This window comes from Oryctolagus cuniculus, chromosome 12, assembly GCF_964237555.1.
Source record: "Oryctolagus cuniculus chromosome 12, mOryCun1.1, whole genome shotgun sequence".
In the NCBI taxonomy this organism is placed as follows: Eukaryota; Metazoa; Chordata; class Mammalia; order Lagomorpha; family Leporidae; genus Oryctolagus; species Oryctolagus cuniculus.
The window spans coordinates 2388959-2412542 of record NC_091443.1 but is presented as its reverse complement, the minus strand read 5'-3'; the positions used below and the strand labels follow the sequence as shown (position 1 = coordinate 2412542).

Below are 23584 nucleotides of genomic sequence, written 5' to 3'. Positions count from 1 at the left end.
CGTGGCCAGGTGTGGATGCACAGAGAAACCCCGACATTGGAATGCTCTGTCCAAGTTCCAAAAGGGGCTGCCGTGGTGCAGCCATCACCTGTGGCTCCAGCATCCCACACGGGCGCCGGTTCAAGTCTCGCATGCTCCACTTCCAACCCAGCTCCCTGTTAATGCACCTGGGAAAGCAGTGGGAGGTGGCCCAAGTGCTTGGGTCCCTGCCACCCTCATGGAGTTCCTGGCTCTCGGCTTTGGCCTGGGCCAGCCCCAGCCATTGTGGCCATTTGGGGAGGGACCCAGCAAATGGAAGATCCATCTGTGTCTGTCTGTCTCTGTCTCTCTTTCTCCCTCCCTCCCTTCCTCTCTCCCTTTCTCCCTCCCTCCCTCTCTGTAACTCTTTCAAATAAATAAATAAATCTTAAAAAAAAATAGCAAAGGCCGGCACTGTGGTGTAGTGGGTTAACCTGCCACCTGCAATGCCGGCATCACATATGGGCACCGGTTCAAGACCCGGCTGCTCCACTTCCGATCCAGCTCTCTGCTATGGCCTGAGAAAGCAGTAGAAGATGGCCCAGGTCCTTGGGCCCCTGCACCTGCGTGGGAGACCTGGAAGAAGCTCCTGGTTCCTGGCTTCAGATCGGCTCAGCTCCAGCCGTTGCGGCCAACTGTTGAGTGAACCAGTGGATGGAAGACCTCTCTCTCTCTCTCTCTCTCTCTCTCTTTCTCTCTCTCTCTCTGTGTGTGTGTGTGTATGTATGTCTCTGCCTCTCCTTCTCTCTCTATGTAACTCTTTCAAATAAATAAATAAACAAATCTTTAAAAAAAAAAAAAAGCAAATGGTTTAAGGGCCTCTCCCTAAACAACGAGGCAGGAGACCACAGAGCTGGGGGCCTCTAAACTGCACATCCGTGACACCGAGGGCCACAGCGCTGGCCGAGCCTCTGAGGCTGCTCCGCTTCAGGAAGCAGAGACCGGGCTGTGGTCCGTACAGAAACCTGAGCGTCCACAAACACAGAAACCGCCTGCTCTGGGGCCGACTGGCACGTCCTCTGGCACCTGCTAGACCCAGCTGGCTGGGCAGGAAGGGCAGACAGCGCCCCACAGCCCTGGCCCCGGGGCGCACGCGCTGCACCCTCCCTGAGTGCCCACTGCAGATGCGAGGCCCTGACTTGGTCCTCTCCACGGCCCCGCCCCAGCTCGCACACTTGCAAACCCCCCACACTAGGCCTGACGGTAACCCGCAAGGGAAGGAAGGGCGGGCTCTATTCAATGACAAACGGGAACTTTCTGGAACTCCTACTGAGGACAGTAAAGTCCCAGAGACGGTAAAGTCCCAGAAGAAATGACGCAGAGACTGAGGGCCGTCTGGAGGGCAGACACGGAAGCTTCTGAGGCTGACGCCCCGGAGGGAAGCCGTGTTCCCGCGGGAGCCCCGCCTTGGTGCCGAGCTGGACGGCACAGACCTGGGCGGAATGCACAATGCAGAAGCGAAACACTTGAGAACCCAAATCCCCCAGTGCTAGCCGTGGCCTTGAGTGAGCTGGAAAACGGGGCCAGAACCACACCTGGGGCGAGGCGAGGTGGGGAAGGACCCGGGAGATTCGATGCTGCGCACACTGCTGACTTAGGGGCGGAGAAGGAAAGGAACAAGGGGTGGTGAGGTGTTACGGGGTTTCCCAGCACAGACATCTGCAGCAGTGTCATCTTCCCATATTCTTGGCTTCTGACTTTGGGCACACAATTTGAGCGGGTGTGATTTTCCCTTTTTATTACTGTGAAAAGCTGACTCTTGGGTTTTTCAAGCCTCGGAGTCCGCAAGGTCTCCGAGGTCTTCCGGAAGGCTGGCTCACGTCCCAGGCTTATTCCTGCCACAAAGCCTGCCCAAGGACACCTGGCCGGAGCCTCTGCGCCGTCACACACGGGACCAGGCTGAGACCTGGGCAGACCGAGGGCCTGGGCAGACGCCGGGCATCTACCCGCCCCCATCCCACAGCTGGGGACCACTTCCCGCTCCGGGCTTGGCCCGAAACCCACGAATCCCTTCCTGCCCCGAGCATCTGGTTCCTGGACGGCACTGGCCCACCCCTGCGGGGCCCACCTGGTCCGCGCGTGTTCCTACCTGTGTTATAGAAGACGGTCGACTCAATGGTGCAGTTTCTGAAATACGTGTCAGTAGAAGTGACGTCTTCAAAGTAGCACTCGTCAAAGACGGTGTCCCGGAACAGCACGTGCTTGAAGTGCATCTTCGTGAACCTGCAGGGAGACGATGGCCCGGGGTGACTCCTCCAGGGGGAAAGGACGCTGAGACCAAAACGGAAAACACGGACGGCAAGAACAGGAGAGCCGCAAGCCGCGGGGTGCTGGGATGACACCGCCAGCCCCGGCCAAGTCCCAGGTCTTAGCCGGGCAGCTGTGGGGACTCCAGGAGCCACGTCCAACCGGGCGCCTCTGCACGCAGGCCTTGTACCTACCCGGCTACCTGTGGGGCGTGAGCACCACGTCCCAGAAGTCTACCCTCCAGAGACAGCTCTCCACACTGCACAGAGAGCGCTGGGCAGCTAGGCACACCTCCCCGCACACATACAGGTGAGGGGGCAGGAGCCACATGGCCAGCGTGGGAGAGGAGGTGGGCGTCCACGCACTGACACGTATATAGCCATCTTCACGACACGCTGTGAACAATCCAGACCCGCCAGGGCGTGCGCAGCAGTGACCGCTCACGGGGGAAAGGCTGCGGCCCAAATGCTCCCCGCCGTCCCCCCAGAGCTAGACGGGGACCCCGCAGCTGGGCTGGCCTACAGGAACGGAACACACTTGGTTCTCACTGGCGACCAAAGGCTCCACATTCTAGCAGGGGCCGGGCAGCCATGGGTGGGGCCCTGCTCTGAACAACCCCAGCACTAGCGCGGTGAGAGAGACACCTGTCTCACAGCCTCACCTCAGCCTCTGAGGCTGGCTTACCCAGGGTGGCTAAACTTGTGGCTTGGACACGCTGGGTGTGCCCTCACTCCCGAGTTCTCACACCCGTGCCTTCAATCAGGAGCCTGCCCAGCACGTGCGTGGTCAGTCTCCAGCAAAGACACATAGGCCAGGTGTGTGGGGCCGTGGGAACAGAGGGAGGAGAGCCCCTGCCCTCCAGCCTCAGGGGAGGGAGAAGAGGCAAACAGACAGCAAGGATGCAGGGAATCCCAGGGCCAGGGACAGCCCGGTGCTGAGGGAGGCTGCCCCTCCTCCGGGCCACCATGGGGACAGCCAGGGCCCAGCACACCCTGTGCCACACTGGGCTCCGCTCGGAAGCCTCCCCTATGGCTGCCTGTCTGGGCAAGCGCCCGCCGAAGACAGGCCCCGACCCCGCACCAGAGCAAGGGAGGGGCGCCCCATCCCCACCACAGCCCCTCCAGCCGGAATCCCGGCAGGCAGAGGTGACTTGACTGGTGCAGGGCTCTGAGTCGCTGGCCTAGAAAACCTAAATCCTCTTTCTCAGGGCCGAGGGAGGCCTCTGTGCCGAGCTCGGCGTCTGCGTGCCGGCCACGTGCTGGCCGTGGCCGTGTTTCCTCGGCGCTGCTCCTGGAGACGGTGCCGGCCTCCTGTTCAGCACGGTAACGGCCGCGCACGTGGCTCCCGGCGAAAGTTTAATATTCTTCCACGGGCGGTGGGGACACGGTGGGGGCACGCAGCCCTTAAAGCACGTCTCCAAGTGGCTGTAGAAAGCCCGGGAGACGAGGGAAGGGACAAAGGAGAACAGGCCGGCGCCCATGGTTTGGAGCTGCTCATAACCATGTCCTCCGGGCTCTAAGGATCTGCTGCACAGGTCCGGAGCCTTCATTCAGGAGCTCAACGCTGCAAGCAGCTAGCGAAGTGTCCCGGGGACCTCCGCTTGAAGGACACAGAGGCCGCCGGGGACGCAGGGTCTGTGACAGCATGTGACCACAAACAGCACAGCAGTGACCAGGCCTCCCAGTGAGCTGGGTGGTGCCAAAGCCCCGTGTATCCTTTTATTAAAAATGTATTTATTTACTTGAAAGGCACAGTTACGGGGTGGGGAGGAAGAGAGAGAGAGGAGGAGGGAGATCTTCCATCCCTGATTCACCCCACAAATGGCAACAACAACTGGGGCTGGGCCAGGCCAAAGCCAGGAGCCAGGAGCTTCTTCCAGGTCTCCCACGTGGGCGCAGGGGCCCAAGGACTTGGGCTGCCATCTGCAGCTTTTCCAGGTGCGTCAGCAGGGAGCTGGATTGGAAGTGGGGCAGCTGGGACATGAACCAGCACCCATATGGGATGCCGGCACTGCAGGCTGTGGCTTTAACCAGTGCCCCACAGCGCCGGCCCCAGTACCGTGTATCTAATAACCATGCTTTAATCTTACTGCGTCAGCCTCAAGAAACTCAGTCTAATGAAAGAGGAAAAAAGCAACTGACAACCTCGACAGTAAGTGCCGAGACCCGGGTTTCCATCCGTGCCAGGGCTGGGAACGGCAGGGGGACGGACGAGCACAGAGGAGGAGGCAGGCCCGGGCCTGTCCCCACCACGTAGGAGAGACTTGTCAGCTCGCAGTTCTACACATCCAAGCGCAGTGACCACCTGGGCTCCGGTGAGAACCTCGTGGTGGACGGCAGTGACGGGGGCGGGTGTGGGAGCCAGAGGTCCCCTCACCCCAGGAAGCCAAGGAGAGGCCAGGCCCGCGATGCCGTCCAAGGGCAAGTGCCCGGTTGTCCTGAGCACCTCACTCCAGGCCCGCCTCCTACAGTCTCGCCACCCTCGTGGACACCAGGCCACCAGCACATGGAACCCGGAGCCACAGACCACACCGCTGCCCCCACAACAGCTGCCGATCGGACCCGGGGCCCTGACGCAGCTCGGCAGCCTAGCGAGCCGGGTGCAGGTACCTACACAGAGGGCTCACCACAGCCCCAAATTACGAGCAAGAACAAAGCAACACGATGCCAAGGCATGGTCATCACAAAATCGGGGGCAGGGGACTCCGAGGGGACCCCAACACTGGTACTAAAGCAGGGGATCTGACGTGAAAGCCACCCTGCAGCCTTCCGGCACGAGCTGGACAACACGCGTGGACAGCTGACGGATCTCTCAGCAGACAGGCACGCTACAGAGTCGAACAGAAACTCCAGCAGCTCACCAAGGAGCAGCTGAGATGGAGTCTGCCCCTTCCACCATGGCCGACCCGGCGCGGCAAAGGGAAGACGGCCTGCCGGCGTGGGCGGAGCGAGAGAACTCGCCGAGACCGAAACACGGCGGGAGAGCAAAGAGCCTCGGAATTCAGAGAGGACGGTGGGCAGAAGAAACGCTCGTGGCGGGGGGATGGCAGGGAGTGTTCCTGCAGCACAGAAACAGACTAAGCCACGAGTCCGAGAACCTCGCAGACGCTCAAGCAGAGGGGCCCTGGCAGGCACAGCAGGTGAAGAGTCGACTGTGACGCCGGCATCCCTCATGGGTGCCGGTTCAAGTCCCGGCTGCCCCACTTCCCATCCAGCTCCCTGCTAATGCACCTGGGAAGGCAGCGGAAGACGGCCCAAGGGCTTGGGCCCCTGCACCCATGTGGGAGACTCGGATGGAGTTCCCGCTCCTGACTTCAGCCCGGCCCAGTCTTGGCCCTTGTGGCCATCTGGAGAGTGAACCAACGGATGGGATATACCTATCTATCTATCTATCTATCTATCTCGGATGGGATCTCTCTCTCTCTCTCTCTCTCTCTAACTTTGTCTTTCAAGTGAATAAATCTTTGAAAAACATTACTAATGGCAGCCCCTCAGTGTAGACAATACGGGATCTGTTTACATTTGAGACTTGGATCTTCATGAAGAAATCGGGATTTCTGGAAATGGTTAAGTCAAACATAAAATACTGTTTTCTTCTAAGAATTTTTACGTATTTCATTTGAAAGGCAGAGAGAGACCCACAGGAGTCTTCCACCCACAGGTCACTCCCCAGGTGCTTCACCAGGCAGGGCTGGGCCACGCCCACGTCAGAAGCCTCAATCCAAACACGGGAGCCTCCCAGGGCGCACATGAGCAGGAAGCTGGAACTTGAAGCTGCTCCGGGACTCAGACCCAGGCACCCCGATAATGGGCGCCCAAGAAGAAGCAGAGCGGCTGGGCCGAGTGCCCATCCTCTCACATCTGGGCCTGCGGAAGGTAACCGACCGCCAGAGGCGAGGGCCACGGCAACAGAGCGCGGAGCACACTGTGCTGACAGCACGCGTGCAGGACAAACGCACGTGAGGACACGCACCGGGTGCTCTGGAAGGAGCCGCGCACTCGCGGGAGCAGCGGGTTCCCCGACGGGAGGCTGTGGCTCCCCGAGGACGTCTGCTTTAAGCTCTCGGGCAATCACTGATGTGAAACAAGAAGAGGGATAAACAATAAACGACAGTGACAGCAAAACGGAATGAGGAAAACACGCTAAAACAGAGCGGAAGGAGGTGAGACAGAGAACAGCCAGCGGATGGCAGACTGGCGCAACCGCATCAAGCGTGAGAACACACGTGAATACCTGCACAGTCAATGTAAAGGTGAAGGCCGATGTGGGCCAGTCGGCTCTAACCACACACCAACCGGCACAAACCCACCGAAGCATGAAAATGCACACAGGCTAAACACAAAACAAAAAAAATGGAAAAATGTATCCCACGTAAACACTGACGAGAAAAATGCTGGCGATTCAGACAATAACAGATACACTCAGAACAAGGAATAGGGGCCAGCGTCGTGGAATAGTGGGTAAAGCCACTGCCTGTGGTGCCACATCCCATATGGGCACAAGCTCAAGTCCTGGCTGCTCCAGTTCTCACCCAGCTCCCTGCCAACGTGCCTGAGAGAGCAGTGGAGGATGGCCAAGTGCCCCCCAAGAAGCTCCGGGCTCCAGGCTCCTGGTTCAGCTGCTGCAGCCCTCTGGGGAGTGAACCAGCAACCAAAGATCTCTCTCTCCCCCTCCCTCTCGCCTGCTCTCCCTCCTTCTGTAACTCTTCCTTCCAAATACATAAATCTTTTAAAGGAAGGAATAGACGGGATTCGGAGACTTCAGCACTGGTGCGTAACGATCACAAACGTGTACGTGGGTGGGTGTCTGGCACAGCAGTTACGGCACAGCCTGTGCCTGTGTCCACACCGCCTGCCGGAGAGCTGGGCTTGATTCCTGCCCCCACGCCTGCTTCCAGCTCCCGGCTGACACGGACCCTGGGAGCAGCAGGTCAGGCTCAGTTCTTGGGTCCCTGCCCCCCGTGTGGGAGGCCTGGACTGAGCTCCGGCTCCCACGTCAGCCTGGCGCGACCTCGGCCGCTGGACAGCTGGGGAGCGAATCTGTGGGTGAGGGCACGTGCTCACCCTCGCTGCCTCTCACGTAAGTGATTTGAACAATTACGTAAATGTGGCTTCATCTGGCAAGAGAGCTTCAAAATGGGTGGGGGTTGCTCTGAAACATTTCAGTTTCTAAGGGTAGATATCAGACTACATGATCTCAGCATATTACACAAACAGGCACTTACAAAACTGATCAGCACTCAACAGTGTTTTGACCCCTACGAGTCATTTATATGCATGTTTTTTAACTTTTTAGAACTTCATTTTTTATTTATTTAAAAGGCAGAGAGACAGAAACAGACAGATCTTCATCCACCGCTTCAGTCTCCGAATGCCCACGACAGCGAAAGCAGGGCTGGACCAGGCCCGGAGCCTGGAACTCAACCCAGGTCCCCCAGATGGGTGACAATCGCCCACGTACTTGAGTCGTCACCTGCTGTCTCACAGGCACGCGTTAGCAGGAAGCTGGAGCCAGAGCAGCCAGGACTTGAACCAGGCATTTGGGTATGGGATGCGGGCACCCGAGTGCTGTCTGAGCCCCTGTGCTGAATGTCCACCCCCTACAACCCACTTGGAGGAAAAAGTAAGGAAACACTGAGGGAGAGAATGGAGCATGTATTAGGAAGTGCTGAAAGCTGTGCATTGGGGTCGGCGCTGCGCACAGCAGGTTAAGCCTGCTTGCAACACCAGCGCTATGTATCAGAGCACCAATTCCAGTCCCGGCTGCTCCACGTCCACCTACCTCCCTGCTACTCTACCTACCTGCTGGGGCCCTGCCACCCACGTGGGAGACCCAGGTGGAGTCCTGGGCTCCTGGCTTTGGCCTGGCCCAGCCCCAGCTGTTGCGGACATTTGGGGAGTGAACCAACAGATGGAAGATCTCTCTCTCTTTTTCCTCTCTGTTGCTTTTTCAAATAAATAAAATAAATCTTAAAAAAAAAAAAAGCTACAGGGCAGACATTGTGGCACAGCAGGTGAAGTCGCCACATGCGATGCCCACATTTCCTATGGGCCCTGGTTCAAGTCCCGGCTGCTCCACTTCCAATCCAGCTCCCTGCCAATGGCCTGGGGAAAGCAGCAGAAGATGGGCCAAGTATCTGGGCCACTGCCACCCACATGGGAAACCTGGATAAAGCACCTGGCTCCTGGGTTTGGCCTGGTTCAGCCCTGGCCATTGTAGCCATCTGGGAAGTGAACCAGTGGACAGAATCTCTCTCTCTCTCTCTCTCTCTCTCTCTCTGTAACTCTTTCATATAAATAATTTTTTTAAAAAAGTTGCACGTTGCAGCAAAAGCAGAAGGCAGAGGGAAATGTATGCTCTTAAATTCACTCCTATTTTAAAATCAAGGAATCTGATAAAGAAACAAACAAAAGAGTAAACGCCAAGAAAGGAATATTGAAGAGCACAAGCAGAATTAAAAACGGATTCTTTGGAAAGACCACTAAATACGCGAACTCTGTGAAGACTCTGAGAGCACAAGGTCCCGGGCTCACAAAACAAGATGAGAAGCACAGGTGAGCGGCTCTGCGCTCCCTCCAAAGGGAGGCTGCGCAGCCCCGCCCCAGAGCGGACGCCTCGGACACTTCGACGTGGATACACTTTAAAACATAAGAAAAGAATTTTAATTCCATGTAAAGATGAACTGAAAATAGAATTCACTGTCCCAACAGGTTTCTCAGATAGTTACAGGGGCTGGTTGTGCCAAGCCTTCAAGGAATCGACAATCCCCTCTCTTTTTTTAAGATTTATTTATATATTTGAGAGGCAGTTACAGACAGAGGGGCAGAGAGACAGAGAGAGAGAGATCTTCCATCTGCTGGCCCACTCCCCTAAATGGCCACAACGGCCAGAGCTGGGCTGATCCAAAGCCAGGAGCTCCGTCTGGGTCTCCCACACAGGTGCGGGAGTCCATGCACCTACATCTCCCACTGCTTCCCCAGGCCAGCAGCCAGGAGCTGGACTGGAAGCAGAGCAGCCAGGACAGGAGCCAGTGCCGTGTGGGAGGCTGGGGCTGCAGGAGGGAGGTCAGCCAGCATAGCGGCACCCAACCCCCATCCCCCACCATTTATTTTAGAGAAGAGCAAGACTTAACCTTGATAGCACAGCAGGGCAAGACGGCTGAGATACACGCGGACGACCTCCTGCGAGCCCGAGGGCTGGTTCACGCACCCCCTCTGGAGACGGCACTTACGCCCCCCCCCCCCCCCGCAACCTCACTAACAGGCTAGAAGGCTAGAGCATTCCTTCCTTAAAAACCCATTTTGCAACAGCATTTCTAAAAGCAAAACATCATCAGCTATGCTAATGCCCAACACAAGGGGACAGATGAGCACGTAATGAAATTCAGATGAAGTGAAATTGAGTTAACCAGCACAGAAAATTCTCCAAATCATAATTTTATACCAAAAGCAAGTCGCAGAATCCACAGCATAACAACCCTACGAGCACGTCTCTCGGCCTGGCGCAGCAGAGGGTCTGTGTAGAAATTAAACACGCACGCTGCACAGAGCGACGTCTGAGCCCACGGGGACAGAACAAGAGCACGTGTGGACGAGAAATCCAGCGGAGGGAGCGGCCCCGTGCCCTGCAGGAGAGGGGCTGCACCAGCAGGGGGCACTCCAGGCGCAGTGTGCGGCAAAGGCAGCAGCCGAGGATTTGTGAGAAGGAGCACGGAGCGGGGTCCTGGGTGTGACCCTCCATGTCTGCACATTCGAGATGCAGGGGACAGGGTTCAGGACGGCATGGAACCCGGCTGGCACTGACACAAGGGCTTCGGTGCACACGCAGAGTGCGTCCCTCTCCACCTGCACCAGGTCTGCACTGCCCAGTGGGGAACTGAGCCCATTTCTACAGCCAATCAAGACATAAAATAGCCCACCGAGAACCATGCAGGACCCACGGCGGCAAAACCCCGCTGGGAACGTCCCTTAACTCGGAAAGGTGACTGACATGAAACAATGACTCAGCTTGCCGAGACGGCCCCGCCCACTGCTGCCAGTCCAGGCTGCAGCCCCGCCCTCCTGCCGCTGGCTTCTCAGGAACTGTGGGCTGGGACGTGGCCCCACGGCACTGGAGGAAACGCTCACGCGGGCTCCATCACAGGGGGCCCTGACGGGGTGGGCTCAGCCCGATCCTCCCTGGCTCTGATTCTGCCTTCCTCCCCCGCTCCTGCTCCACCTAGGCTGAAACCTGCAAACTCCAGGCTCTGAGCGTGCCCGCTGTGCTGAGTTCTCACACAAGCAGGGCCTGGGACAATGCAGAGTCCCGCTCAGGGCCTGGGGCAATGCAGAGTCCCGCTCAGGCTCCACTCCTGGTCGCCAAGGGTGCGGGCTCTGGGGTCTACAGGCTGCGTTGGGAGACACACACTTCTGCCTCTGCTGGTCAAGCTACGGGCAGCTCTCAGCGCACCACCCCGAAGTCCTGACGCAGGCGGCAAGCTCAGGGAGTGCGGTGTCCGGGGATCCCCGCTGCCGCCATCGCCACCGCCACCGCCACCAGCCCGGGAGCAGCCGCTCCGGCAGACGCAGCGGCTCTGACCCATCAGGGCTTGGGGTGCACAGCCCCCGGTGACTGCGCCCCAGCGCTTGAAAAGCAGGTCTGGGAATGCGAACCCCATATCCAGTGACACCTGTTCCTCCACCGTCCTCTCCAAGGTCTCTGGTATCCTGTGAGCTCAGCCCAAGTGTCCCCTGTGTCCCCTCTGAGCTGAGAGCCTGTGTGAGGCCTGGCCTGCGAGAGCTGGAGGAGATGCCCTCTGGCCTCACTCGGCCGCACGCCCCTCGCGCACGCTGCTCGCGCACGGAGGCTGCAGGTGACACAGGCAAGACCCCCGACACGGGTGGGCGCAGATGAAGGAGCGCGTCACTGCGGTCCGAGCCTGTGGTGTCTGCTCTGCCCGGAGCTGGTGAGTGTGGGGCAGTTTTTGCCGTTGGCGTCCACCCACCTGGGCCATGGCATTGCTGGTTTTGCCACCCAGCCATGGTCACCCACAACCCGGTGCACCTGCTGAGTACAACACAAGTGTGGAGACTGCACAGGGGCCCCGCCTGGCTCCAGGAGTGATGCGGCCTTGGGTAAACCGAGCTCATGTCCTGCCCCGACCCCCGGCCTGAGGGCTTTGGGGGCAGCCACACAGAGCAGCAGGAGGGACGGTCCATCGCACCCGGCCCTGGGCCTGGGAGGGGTGCGCAGGGTGGACGGGGCACACATCGCACGAGACACAGTCCTGGCTGGCTGCAGACCCTGCTCCCCTGGGAGCTGCCCTCTGAGGGGAGTGGTGGTGAGAGGGCCGGGTCTGGAGGCCTGGGGCTGGCCCAGCCCCTCTCGCGCTCCCTGGGCCACCACGTGGTCCTCCCTCCACTCAGCTCCCCCATCCTCCATCCCCATCAGACACCAACGGGGACGCCCGGTCTTGAACTGAGCACCTCGGGAACCAGGAGCCAAAGGCAGCTCCTGCCTTCCTCAAAGGGCCCCTCCATGTTTGCCGCGCAGTGACAGCAAGCTGACCGCTGCGCCCGCCTCTGTAACCCCCATCCCTCTGAGGGCCCTCGCCCAGGGACGGTGCCCTCGTCCACAGGGAAGCCCTCGTCTGGGGACAGTGCCCTCGCCAGGAACGGTGCCCTCGTCCGGGGACAGTGCCCTCGCCCAGGGACGGTGCCCGCGTCTGGGGACAGTGCCCTCGCCCAGGGACGGTGCCCGTGTCTGGGGACAGTGCCCTCGCCCAGGATGGTGCCCTCGCCCAGGGACAGTGCCCTCGTCCACGGGGAAGCCCTCGCCCAGGGACGGTGCCCTCGTCCACGGGGAAGCCCTCACCCAAGGACAGTGCCCTCGCCCAGGGATGCTGCCCGCGTCTGGGGACAGTGCCCTCTCCCAGGGACGGTGCCCGCGTCCACGGGGAAGCCTTCGCCCAGGGACGGTGCCCTCGCCCAGGGACGGTGCCCTCATCTGGGGACAGTGCCCTCGCCCAGGGATAGTGCCCTCGCCCAGGGACAGTGCCCTCGCCCAGGGATGGTGCCCTCGCCCAGGGACAGTGCCCTCGCCCAGGGATGGTGCCCTCGTCCAGGGGGAAGCCCTTGCCCAGGACGGTGCCCTCGTCCACAGGGAAGCCCTCGCCCCAGGATGGTGCACGCGTCCACGGGGAAACCCTCAGCCGCTCGCTTACTTGTCATTCACAAGCTTCCCGTGCTGGTGGATCTGGTTTTCCATGGTGAAGTTGATCGTGGCACCATACACGTGCTCGCCGAAAAACACCTTCATCTTAGACTTGTACTCTTGGTCTTGGAAGTAGCGGATCATGTCAGGGAACCAGACGATCAGCCCGTAGTAGCTGTGGGGGAGAAAGAGGCCTGAGGTGCAGCACAGCCCACCCCGGCCACCAGCGTCTGCCTCCCGACCACGTGGACCCGCTGATCGCAAAGGTACTGGCCGGGTTCAGTGTGAGGAAGTCCAGCGGGTAACTCATCCTATCAACAGCTCCAAGGAAAAACACGATCGGCCCCACAGATGCCGAAAAGCATTTGACGAAAACAAGGAATAAAAACACCAGGACTTAGGGACTGACGCACATCTCAACACAAACAGGGATCTCAACTCAAAAGCCAGACTCTCAGAGAACAGGAAAACAACAGACATTCCCGCTCAAACAGCGCACGAAACACAAAAACGACGCTCCCGGACTTAGAGGAGAAGCGGAACCTAATGCCCACTCGGGGCCGGCGTGGGGCCTGGCGGGGCAGGCGCTCACGTCCCATATCACAGCGCCCGTCTGCTCCAACACCCCGCCGGCGAGGGTGGTAAGCAGGTGCCCTTGCACACTGCTGGGAAACGGGGAACTGGACAACAGCACAGAGGGTGTGTGGGTGCCTAAACACCCCTGAGAGTTACCCTCTGTCACGGAAAACCCAGCCCAAATACAGAGTGTCCCGCAAACCCGGCACTCGCGTGGCTCTGCTGGCAAAAGCTGGAAGCCCATCACAAACCGACACCCCGCGCCTCCCAGAGGTGCGCGTGGAGGAGGCGTGCTGAGTGGGGGGCGCCAGGCCCGGAGCCCGCGCTCTGTCAGTGCCCAGGTCCGGGCCAGTTCGAGAACACACCGCCGTGTGCGGAACGCGGGTGAAAACAACACTCTCCTTAGACTGCGACAACGAGGGAGAGTGAGAACACACGCAAGGACCGGTCCTCGCGGTGACAAGGCGGGAAATCAGACGGCTGTGTGGGGGCAGGGAGACGTGATGGACAGACGTCTCCCTACTCTCCACAGTTTAAATGCATTGCCTTTTCCACAAAGTTACATTAAATAAACCTAAATAAGAATAAAACAAAAAAAAACAGCCACGCGCGAGTTGAACGCAGGCCGGCGTGCTCGGCTCTGAGATGGCCTCTCCTGGTGCGCCGGCGGCGGGGTCAGGCTCCCTCGCTGTCTCTCCATCGGGGTCAGGAAGGCCGGGTCCCCCTGAGCAGGGGCCAAGACAGCAGGGCCTCCCCGGGGTCCTGCCGCAGCCAGGGGGCGTCAGAGCCTGCGTGTCTCCTGGGTGAGGGGGACACAGCGACCTCACAGGTGGCCCACGGTTCCTGGCTGCTGACGGGGACTTCCTGGCACCTGCGGGCGCTGGGAACTGCCACAGGGAGTTCCCACTTGAACCTGTGTGTGAAAAATGGCCCCAGTGGGGGCCACAGCAAAGAGGAGGGCTGTGCTGTTCGGAGCTAACACAGCGACCCAGGGAGCTGCCGCCCGAGGGAGGAGCCAGCTAGCGACAGCCAGCTTCCTCGGCCGTGGGACTCGGCACTGCCGGGTTTCGCCGTCTCCTCCGTGTCGACGCTGCTGCCTGCTCGGCGGCTCCCTGGCTCCCTGCCTCCCCTTTGTGAACAGAAACGCGATTCTCAGCACAGGCGCTGGCGCCTCGCTGGGCCTGAATCCTGAGCAGTGCAAAGCCACCAGGAAACCCCACCACCTTCCGCACATGCGCTAGGCCTCAGGCATGGGACAGCCTCTGGCTACCTAACGGCAGGGAAAGTGGGCTGGGGGCTTCCGAGCCGGGACCCCTCGCTGAGAAAAGGAAGCTCGGGGCAGGGTAATCAGTCCGCAGTGGCCACGAGCCAGCAGCCAACAATCTGTCAACAACGCTGCGTGGCACACACACGCACGCACGCACACGTGCACACGCAAGAACAGGAGCTGGCAAGGGGGTGGGGGTGTCCGTCAGCTTGAGCGTGGCTGTGACTTCCCAGTGCTGATCCGACATGAAGCCACACACGTGCATCCACGCAATCTTCGTCAACAAAACCTCCACAGCGATGGGGTGAGGGGCAGCTGGGGAAGGGGCCGCCCCTCCCCTGAGACACTTCCCGGCCCACAGACCCTAGAGCAGGGCCAGAGCCCCGACGGCCGCAGCGCCAGCTGCAGGCCCAAACACCTCTGGCCCCGCTCCTCCAGGGGTCCCTGTCAGAAGGACGACAGGTCTCCTCTGCCCAAAGCCAGTGGACCCGGCCGCCGGTCACTGCAGCCGGAAGCCTCTGTCGCGACACAAACCCTGCCGGGGAGCTGGATCCAACTGTGATGGGCGATGCCCAGGTGAGGCCAGGGAGGCCCACGGAGACCAGGGAAGCTGCCTGAGGCGGGACTTACCTGAGAGCCATGGAGAACCAGACCACAGCCAGGATCAGTGTGTTCGTCCTGTATGGCCCCATCACGCAGTACAGAGCGTTGTCCCAGACCTGCAGCCCACGCCAGGGAGGAGAGGGGAGGGACTTAGAAAGCGCATGCCTCCGATTTCCCGATGAACCGCCTCAGAGCCGTGGGGGGCGGGGCCATGCCCACGCGACAGGGCGCGGCCCTGCCTGCTGCCCGCTGCAGCCCTAGCGCTTTCCCAAGGGTCAGCCTGCCACAGCCACCCCGGCCCCACATGCACCTGCTTGAACGTGGTCTTGAACCTGACCAGCCAGCGCTGGTACCAGGTTCCTGTCGCACTCTGGATCTCGATGAACTCGTCCATCTGCTTGGGCGTCTTGATGTTGGAAACCTGGAAAGCCAAAGGAGGCGAGACGTCGTAGCCCCGCTGCCCGTGCAGAGCTGACCCGACCGTGCCTTTGGGAAGCTTCCATCCGTGGGCCCATATGCACTGAATCCCCATCTGTATCTGGTTTGCCTGCGAGAGTCGACGTCACCCGAGAGCCCCTGGCCCTCTCCCTCGTGGCTGTCAACACCCCAGCAGCAGCAGAGGGAAATCCCAGCCTCCCGGGTTTCCCTGACTTTCTGAAAGAAACCAGAGCACCGGGGAGCAGCCTGGGCGGTGCAGCTCAGCGCCCCCTGGAGGACGGCAGCCAGCACTGGCGTCCCCTCAGGTCAGCGGTGGGACAGGTGGCCCCAGGAGGGTCTGGCTCATCGCCAATTCAAGGTACCCCAGGCCAACGAGCCTCGGTCAGGTCGTCAGGGTCGGGGCCTGCAGACGACCTCCCCTAAATCCCAGGACAAACGGAAAAGCAAACACAAACTCCACCACCACCATGGCCTCCTCCACAAACCTCTGTCCGTCCGGGACAGAAACAAGGCGTGAGAGCGCCTCCAGCCCTCCCTGCAGCCGAAGCAGAGGCTGGAGACGCGGCAGAGGAGCAGAGCTGGGGCTGGGGCGCCCGGGCCAGCCCAGTGCCTGCAGCGGGAGCCTCTGCGCCGATGTGCTCTGAGCTCCGGACGCGTCCTCCAGTTCCTGGGGCTGCAGCTCTGCAAATGCTCTTCTACTGGGCTCACACGGGTGCACGGGACTAACCCAGCCGGCTCTGCAGCAGGGCCTGGGCAGCCTGGGCTTCAAGCTGTCCAGCACCCACAGACACCCCACGGATATTCCATGGATGTGCCACAGATACCCACAGACACCTCATAGATATGCTGTGGATGTGCCACGGATACCCACAGACACCCCACGGATATTCCATGGATGTGCCACAGATACCCACGCACACCCCATAGATATGCTGTGGATGTGCCACAGATACCCACGGACACCCCACAGATATGCTGTGGATGTGCCACGGATACCCACAGACACCCCACAGATATGCTGTGGATATGCCACAGATACTCACGGACACCCCACAAATATTCTGTGGATATGCCACGGATAGCCATGGACACTCCACATATATGCCATGGATACCCACTGACACCCCATAGATATGCTGTGGATATGCCACGGATACCCACGGACACCCCACGGATATTCCATGGAAGTGCCACGGATACCCACTGACACTCCACAGATATGCCGTGGATATCGTTGGATACTCATGGACACCCCACAGATATCCTAAACTCTAGCCACGGCTGAAGGAGGCCACTGGGCAAACTGGACCCCAGCCAGGAGGACCCCCAGAAGCACAGGCCCAGGCATAGCACAGCCTCACAAATGGGCGTTTGCTTTGCTTTGCTCCCTGGGATCTGGGACTCGGTGTGTGTGCGTGTGTGTGCATGTATGTGTGTGTGTGCGTGTGTGCATGCATGTGTGTATGTGTGTGCGTGTGTACACACGTGTGTATGCACGTGTGTGCATGTGTGCGCATGTACATGTGTGTATACATGTGTGGGTGTGCGTGCATGTACGTGTGTGCGTGTGCATGTACATGCGTGTGCATGTACGCACATGTGTGCGTGTGTGTGCTGACAGTGACAAGTGCCATGATGTAACTGGCCGTTATTCACGTGACTCAGGGAATACCTGTGCCCAGCCCCTCCCCTTCTGCAGGTTTCCCTGGAGACACCGGCTGGGGGCTGTGAGCAGGGCTGGGGAGACCCAGGCTCAGCGGCCAAGGTGCGGAGGGAGGCAGCCGCCTCAGCCGTGAGCACGGGGAGTCGGCCGGCCCGCGGCTCCCCCTGGGCTGAGTGGCAGCTCTCCGGGTCCCTCAGCACTGCCCCGGCTTTCTTTCTCTTACCCCCAGCCCCTCAGGGACCCGCTACCATGACTAACATGATCACCCAGTGTGTGAGCAGACAGACAGACGGACCGCGAGTTCTCGTCTACGGGCTCACTCCCCCGTGCCCACAACAGCCAGGCTGCAGTCAGGAGCTGGGATCCATCCAGGCCTCCCACGAGAGTGGCAGGGGCCCAGGGGCTGGAGCCGTCACTGCTGCCTCACAGGAAGCTGGAGTCAGAAGTGGAACCAGGACTCGAACCCGGGACACCGGGTCCCCAGTGTCCTAACTGCTGCACAGACACCTCCCTCCCCCGGAACCTCTCCAGTCCCCTTTTCTTGCAGTTAAAAACCACTACAGGGGCCAGTGCTGTGGCACAATGGGTAAAGCCACCACCTGCAGTGCCGGCATCCCACATGGGTGCCGGTTCAAGTCCCGGCTGCTCCACTTCCCATCCAGCTCTCTGCTGTGGCCCCGGAAAGCAGAAGATGGCTCAAGTCCTGGGGCCCCTGCACGCACATGGGAGACCTGGAAGAAGCTCCTGGCTCCTGGCTTTGGATCAGCCCAGCTCCAGCCGTTGCGGCCAACTGGGGAGTGAACCAGTGGATGGAAGACTTCTCTCTACCTCTGCCTCTCCTTCTCTCTGTGTGTAACTCTGACTTTCAAATAAATAAATCTTTAAAAAAAAAAAAAAAAAGAAAAGCACTCCGGCAGCCGCCACGCTCCGGCACGCTGGGATAAGACACTCCCAGCACTGCGCGCCCTCTCCTCGGGACGTGCTCCCAGCCTGAGCGTGCGCAGCTCCGGGCCTGAGGCCGTCAGCCTGGGCTTTCCCTGCGGTTCCCGGTCTCTGTGTTGCTTTCCAGGCTGAGGTCGCACTCCACAGCGTGAGGCCACTTGCCCACGTCGGAGCCGTTCAACGGGAACCCAGGAAACCACGTGGCCTCAGGAGGTCTCCCGCAGCCCTACCCAAGCAAACCAAGCGGCCGAATTCCAAAGGCCATGAAACTGAAGATCCAGCACGGGCGGCCGACTGCCCAACAGCTCCACTGACGACTTCCTACGAGGACAGTTCAAATGCGGCAGTGGCAACCACATCACTTCGCTCGCCCCAGGCCACGCTCTCTGGGGCAGCCACGCCCCTATCAGAGCGTCTGGCGTCAGGGGGTCCCATATCACAGCACAAAAGCAATAGTTAACCCCTTGGCAGGCTGGCCCGTCCCAGAGCTTTGTCTGAGGCTGACAGTAGCTGCACCGTGCTGCCCGAGAGCATCCGTGCACGGCCACAGAGCTGCACAGCCCCAGTGCAGGATGTGGGCCTGGGCCGCCAGAGTGCAGAAGCACGTCCTGTGGCCCTGCCCAACAAACAGGGGTAGAAGCCATAGTGAACCAGGACGAACACTCTTACGGAAGCCAAAGAATCAGAAGCAGGGCATCAGAGGCAGCAGAGAGGTAATCCAGGAGGACTTCCTGGAAGAAGTACATTGAAAGGGGATCGGAAAGGAAGCTGGGAACGGAAGCTGGCACGGCCTCTGGCTGGCCACGGAGGACACAGCGTCTCGGCGTCTGTGCAGGAATCGGCACTTGCGCTGATGCTGGCTGTTCTAACTGCGAGAAACAAAACTCAGGCCGGCAGCCAGGGCTGGGGGAGGAGCTCGCTGTGGCTCCGCCGGCTGGCACAGCCCCCCGGGACATGGCCTGGGGCGAGAGCTCAGAGCCAGGACAGTGGCCATGCTCGGAGCCGGCGGCTCCCTCCAAGTGCCCACGAGAGGGGCAGGAACCGCGTGCCCGAGAAGGCTCAGCGCTGCAGGAACCAGGCAACAGGCACAGCTCCAGCCTGCGGGACGCGGTCAGCAAGAGGGCGCTAACACGCGGATGGCGGCCACGAACGGACACGGCCCGGCGACGGCCGCCGTGAGCACAGCCACACGGCTGCCTCCTACCCACACAGCGCCTGCTCCTGTCTAACCAGCAGCTGCCCAAGGAAGACCCCAGGTAGGGCGGGGACTGGCCAGCCTGCGGGCCGCAGGAGGCCTGAGAAGCGGCGTGGCCTGGCCCCCAGGCAGCCGCAGGTGGGACGGAGACGCAGCGGCCAGCAGGCTGGTCTCTCACTGGCAGGAGAAACGGTCCCCAGCCCTGCCCTACGGGGACGCCCACACCCGCGCCCTAGCAGACAGGAGGCTTGGCGGGGGCCGTCCACAGCCAGGCCCCTGCCGCAGCGCCGGCGGCCGAAACTCACCGTGAACACCTTCTCGGGGGCCCCCTTGGCCCGCATGTTCGTGTCATGGACGCGTTTCAGGATCATCCAGGCCTCGTCGTGTTTGCCCATCTGTTAACCCCAAGGAGAGAGGCGTGAGACCCCGGGCTGGGCACACGGCTGTCCCGGGAGGTGGGGCGTGGGGGGCTGGCACAAGGCTGTCCCGGGGGGTGGGGCGTGAGACCCCGTGCTGGGCACATGGCTGTCCTGGGGGGTGGGGCGAAGGGGGCTGGCACATGGCTGCCCAAGGAGGTGGGGTGTGGGGAGCTGGCACACAGCTGTCCCGGGGGGTGGGGCGTGGGGTGCTGGATACACGGCTGTCCTGGGGGGTGGGGCGTGGGGGGCTGGCACACAGCTGTCCCGGGGGGTGGGGCGTGGGGTGTGGACACACGGCTGTCCTGGGGGGTGGGGTATGGGGGCAGCCTGCCAACCACGAGAGCCATTGCCACCAGGGCCGGAGCAGCGTGCAGGGAACCGTTCACGTCTGGGCTCTGCCCCCAGCCACTCCGCACGCAGGCCGCTTCCACGGGGGTGAAGAGAGAACAGCGCTGTCCACGACCTCAGTGAGCACTCACAGACCCCGGGCTCGTCCACCCCGAGTAGCTCCTCACAGTCAGACCTCACCCCTGCCCTGAGTAACTAAGTACTCACAGTCAGACCTCACCCCTGCCCTGAGTACCTCCTCAGTCAGACCTCACCCCTGCCCTGTGTAGCTCCTCACAGTCAGACCTCACCCCTGCCCTGAGTAACTAAGTACTCACAGTCAGACCTCACCCCTGCCCTGAGTAGCTCCTCACAGTCAGACCTCACCCCTGCCCTGAGTAGCTCCTCACAGTCAGACCTCACCCCTGCCCTGAGTAGCTCCTCACAGTCAGACCTCACCCCTGCCCTGAGTACCTCCTCACCGTCAGACCTCACCCCTGCCCTGAGTACCTCCTCACAGTCAGACCTCACCCCTGCCCTGAGTACCTCCTCACAATCAGACCTCACCCCTGCCCTGGGTAACTAAGTACTCACAGTCAGACCTCACCCCTGCCCTGAATAGCTCCTCACAGTCAGACTTCACCCCTGCCCTGAGTAGCTCCTCACAGTCAGACCTCACCTCTGCCCTGAGTAACTAAGTACTCACAGTCAGACCTCACCCCTGCCCTGAGTAGCTCCTCACAGTCAGACCTCACTCCTACCCTGAGTAACTAAGTACTCACACTCAGACCTCACCCCTGCCCTGAGTAGCTCCTCACAGTCAGACCTCACTCCTACCCTGAGTAACTAAGTACTCACAGTCAGACCTCACTCCTACCCTGAGTAACTAAGTACTCACACTCAGACCTCACTCCCGTCCTCCCTGGGTTACTCCCACAGAACGTCAGGGACCGTGGGGTGGGAGCCGCACTCCTCACTGAGGAGAGAGAGACTGTAGGGGTCAACTCGCCGGGCCCAGAGTAAGGCGTGTCAGGGCCCTGACCCCCGGCTTCTCTGCAAACTGGGCCACTGCCGGTCTAACAGGTTCAGTTCAGACGAGGAGGACACAGGCAGGCCCCCAGTACCACACAGGGAGCCAGCCACGTGGCACACAGCTGCAACCATGGAGCGGCCCAGGGAGCCCGTGAAGCAGGAGAGGGTGGACAGACCCGCCCTGGCGCCTGCACGGGGAGCGTGGCCTGCGGACCACTTGACCTGGGCTCCCAGCCTCCGGGGCCAAGGAACTCAACTCGTCTGCTGAGTCGACCCCGGGGCCTGGAGGTGAGAAACTCCCTGGCGAGTGGGGGCGGGGGGCAGACAGGCCTGGAGGCCACTCTGCAGGGGGCTCCAGGGGAGGCAGGCGCAAGCACACTGGCTGCAGGCCAGAGCCGTCCTGACCTGAGCCCACTGCAGGCGCAGAGCCCCGAGGGGGAGGGGTGAGGACCCCCCTCCCCGCCCCAGGAGCAGCTTTCTGGAGGCTGGGGCCCTGCCTGGTACAGCCCTCGCCACAAAGGTCAAGGTCGCAACACAGGAAAACAGCCCCGACTCCAGCGGCCTCCGAAGCAGGACACTCAGGACAGCAGGTGCCCTGGGGAGGCTCGGCGCCCCACCACCACCACCCAGCCTCAGAGGGTCTCCCAACCTGGGTCCCTGGAGGCTGACCAGCCAGGAATCCCCGGCCCAGGAACAGAGCCAGATTCGGCGCTAGGCGAGGGGGGGGGCGTGGAGGGCTCTGCCCCCTGCAGGCCGGGGGGAAGCAGCGCTGGCCCTGCTGCAGCCCCCTCCCCGCCCACTCCTGCCCACTCACCTCCAGCAGAAAGCGGGGGCTCTCCGGCATGAACTGCAGGGCCAGCAAGGACAGGACACAGGGCAGCACGCAGACGATGACGAACACCCTCCAGCTGTGGAAGTGGTAGTGCGTCCCCATGCTGAAGCCCCAGCCTGCGGAGAAGCAGCAGAGGTTCCGCACACACGGTCTGCCCCACTCGGGACCGGCCCACAGCCGGCGCCAAGCGAGGGCCCCAGAGCCTCGCCCGGGGAGCTCGCCCAGGGCTGACCCCACTGCACCCCCAAAACTCCCGAGTTCCACGTCTGGGCGGGAGCTGAGAGCCTGCATCCTGACTACACCCGGCCAGGCCTTGGATAGAGGATGGACAGACGCAACCTCGCAGGTCTCCATCTAGGGAGGCACTGAACTGTGAGTGAGCCAATTAAAGCAAAGGTCCTCCATCTGCCTCCTGTCCATCACGCCCTGGACAGCCCAGCCCAGGACTACACCCACCCCCCCGGACACCTCCCCAGGAGTACACCCCCCCAGTACTACACCCACCCTCCCAGACACCCCCCCAGGACTACACCCACCCTCCCCAGACACCCCCCCAGGAGTACACCCAACCCCCCAGACACCTCCCCAGGATAACACCCACCCCCCAGACACCACCCCAGGAGTACACCCAACCCCCCAGACACCTCCCCAGGACTACACCCACCCTCCCCAGACACCTCCCCAGGATAACACCCACCCCCCCAGACACCTCCCCAGGATAACACCCACCCTCCCTGGACACCCCCCCAAGGACTACACCCACCCCCCAGACACCTCCCCAGGACTACACCCACCCCCCCAGATACCCCCCAGGACTACACCCACCCTCCCCAGGACTACACCCACCCCCCCAGACATCCCCCAGGACTACACCCACCCCCCCAGACACCCCCCAGGACTACACCCACCCCCCAGACACCTCCCCAGGACTACACCCACCCCCCAGACACTCCCCCAGGATACACCCACCCTCCCCAGGACTACACCCACCCTCCCCAGACACCCTCCCTGGCTCTGCAGCTGCTCCTGTAGTCACACACACACCAAGAAACCACAGTGACACACGCAGATACGTGCATACATAGAACACAATGACACATGCACACGTGCACACCACAGTGACACACACACACGCACAAAGACCAGTGACACATACATGTGCACACCACAGTGACATAGAGACCACGGTGACACACACACGCACACAGACCAGTGACACACACACACGTGCACACCACAGTGACATAGAGACCATAGTGACAAACACACACGCACACAGACCAGTGACACACACACACACGTGCACACCACAGTGACATAGAGACCATAGTGACAAACACACACGCACACAGACCAGTGACACGCACACACGTGCACATGCCATAGTGACACATACAGAGACCATAGTGACACATACACAAATGCACACACAGTCACACACACACATGAAACTCAGTGACACACCCAAATACATATCATAGTGACACACGCACACAAACACAGAGCACAGTGAGACACACACACGTGCACACAGCATAGTGACACACGCAGGCACACAGCATAGTGACAGAGGGGACTCTGGTCTTGATCCCTAGAGTTGGTGGGATTTCTGGGACCTGAGGACCAAAGCACGGTCCACACTGGGAGGAAGGGTCAGGGCCTAGGCCCCGGGGTCTCAGGTGAAGCCACACAGGGCCTTCAAGGCCGAGAGCTCCCACTGGATCCTCTTAGCCAGGTCAAAGTGCGGCCCGGCTCCAGCTGACTCCAGTGCAAACGATTCGGGACCATGCTTTGCAATCACCGTAAGTTGTAAAAAGATCACACAAAACACAAG

The 23584-nt window shown here is 60.9% G+C and overlaps 1 protein-coding gene across 6 annotated transcripts in view; it reads right to left on the bottom strand.

Moving 5' to 3' along the window:
• Positions 1 to 23584, bottom strand: part of SV2B (synaptic vesicle glycoprotein 2B) — a 125185-nt gene that overhangs the window by 8550 nt on the left and 93051 nt on the right. For all 6 annotated transcript variants that reach the window (XM_070053307.1, XM_051835197.2, XM_051835196.2 and 3 more), the window contains 6 exons: positions 21733 to 21866; positions 19446 to 19535; positions 15213 to 15323; positions 14930 to 15018; positions 12467 to 12631; positions 2108 to 2241 (listed from right to left, as the gene is read on the bottom strand). In XM_070053307.1, coding sequence (XP_069909408.1) covers positions 2108 to 2241; positions 12467 to 12631; positions 14930 to 15018; positions 15213 to 15323; positions 19446 to 19535; positions 21733 to 21866 — 723 coding nt within the window. The remainder of the gene's footprint in view (positions 1 to 2107; positions 2242 to 12466; positions 12632 to 14929; positions 15019 to 15212; positions 15324 to 19445; positions 19536 to 21732; positions 21867 to 23584) is intronic.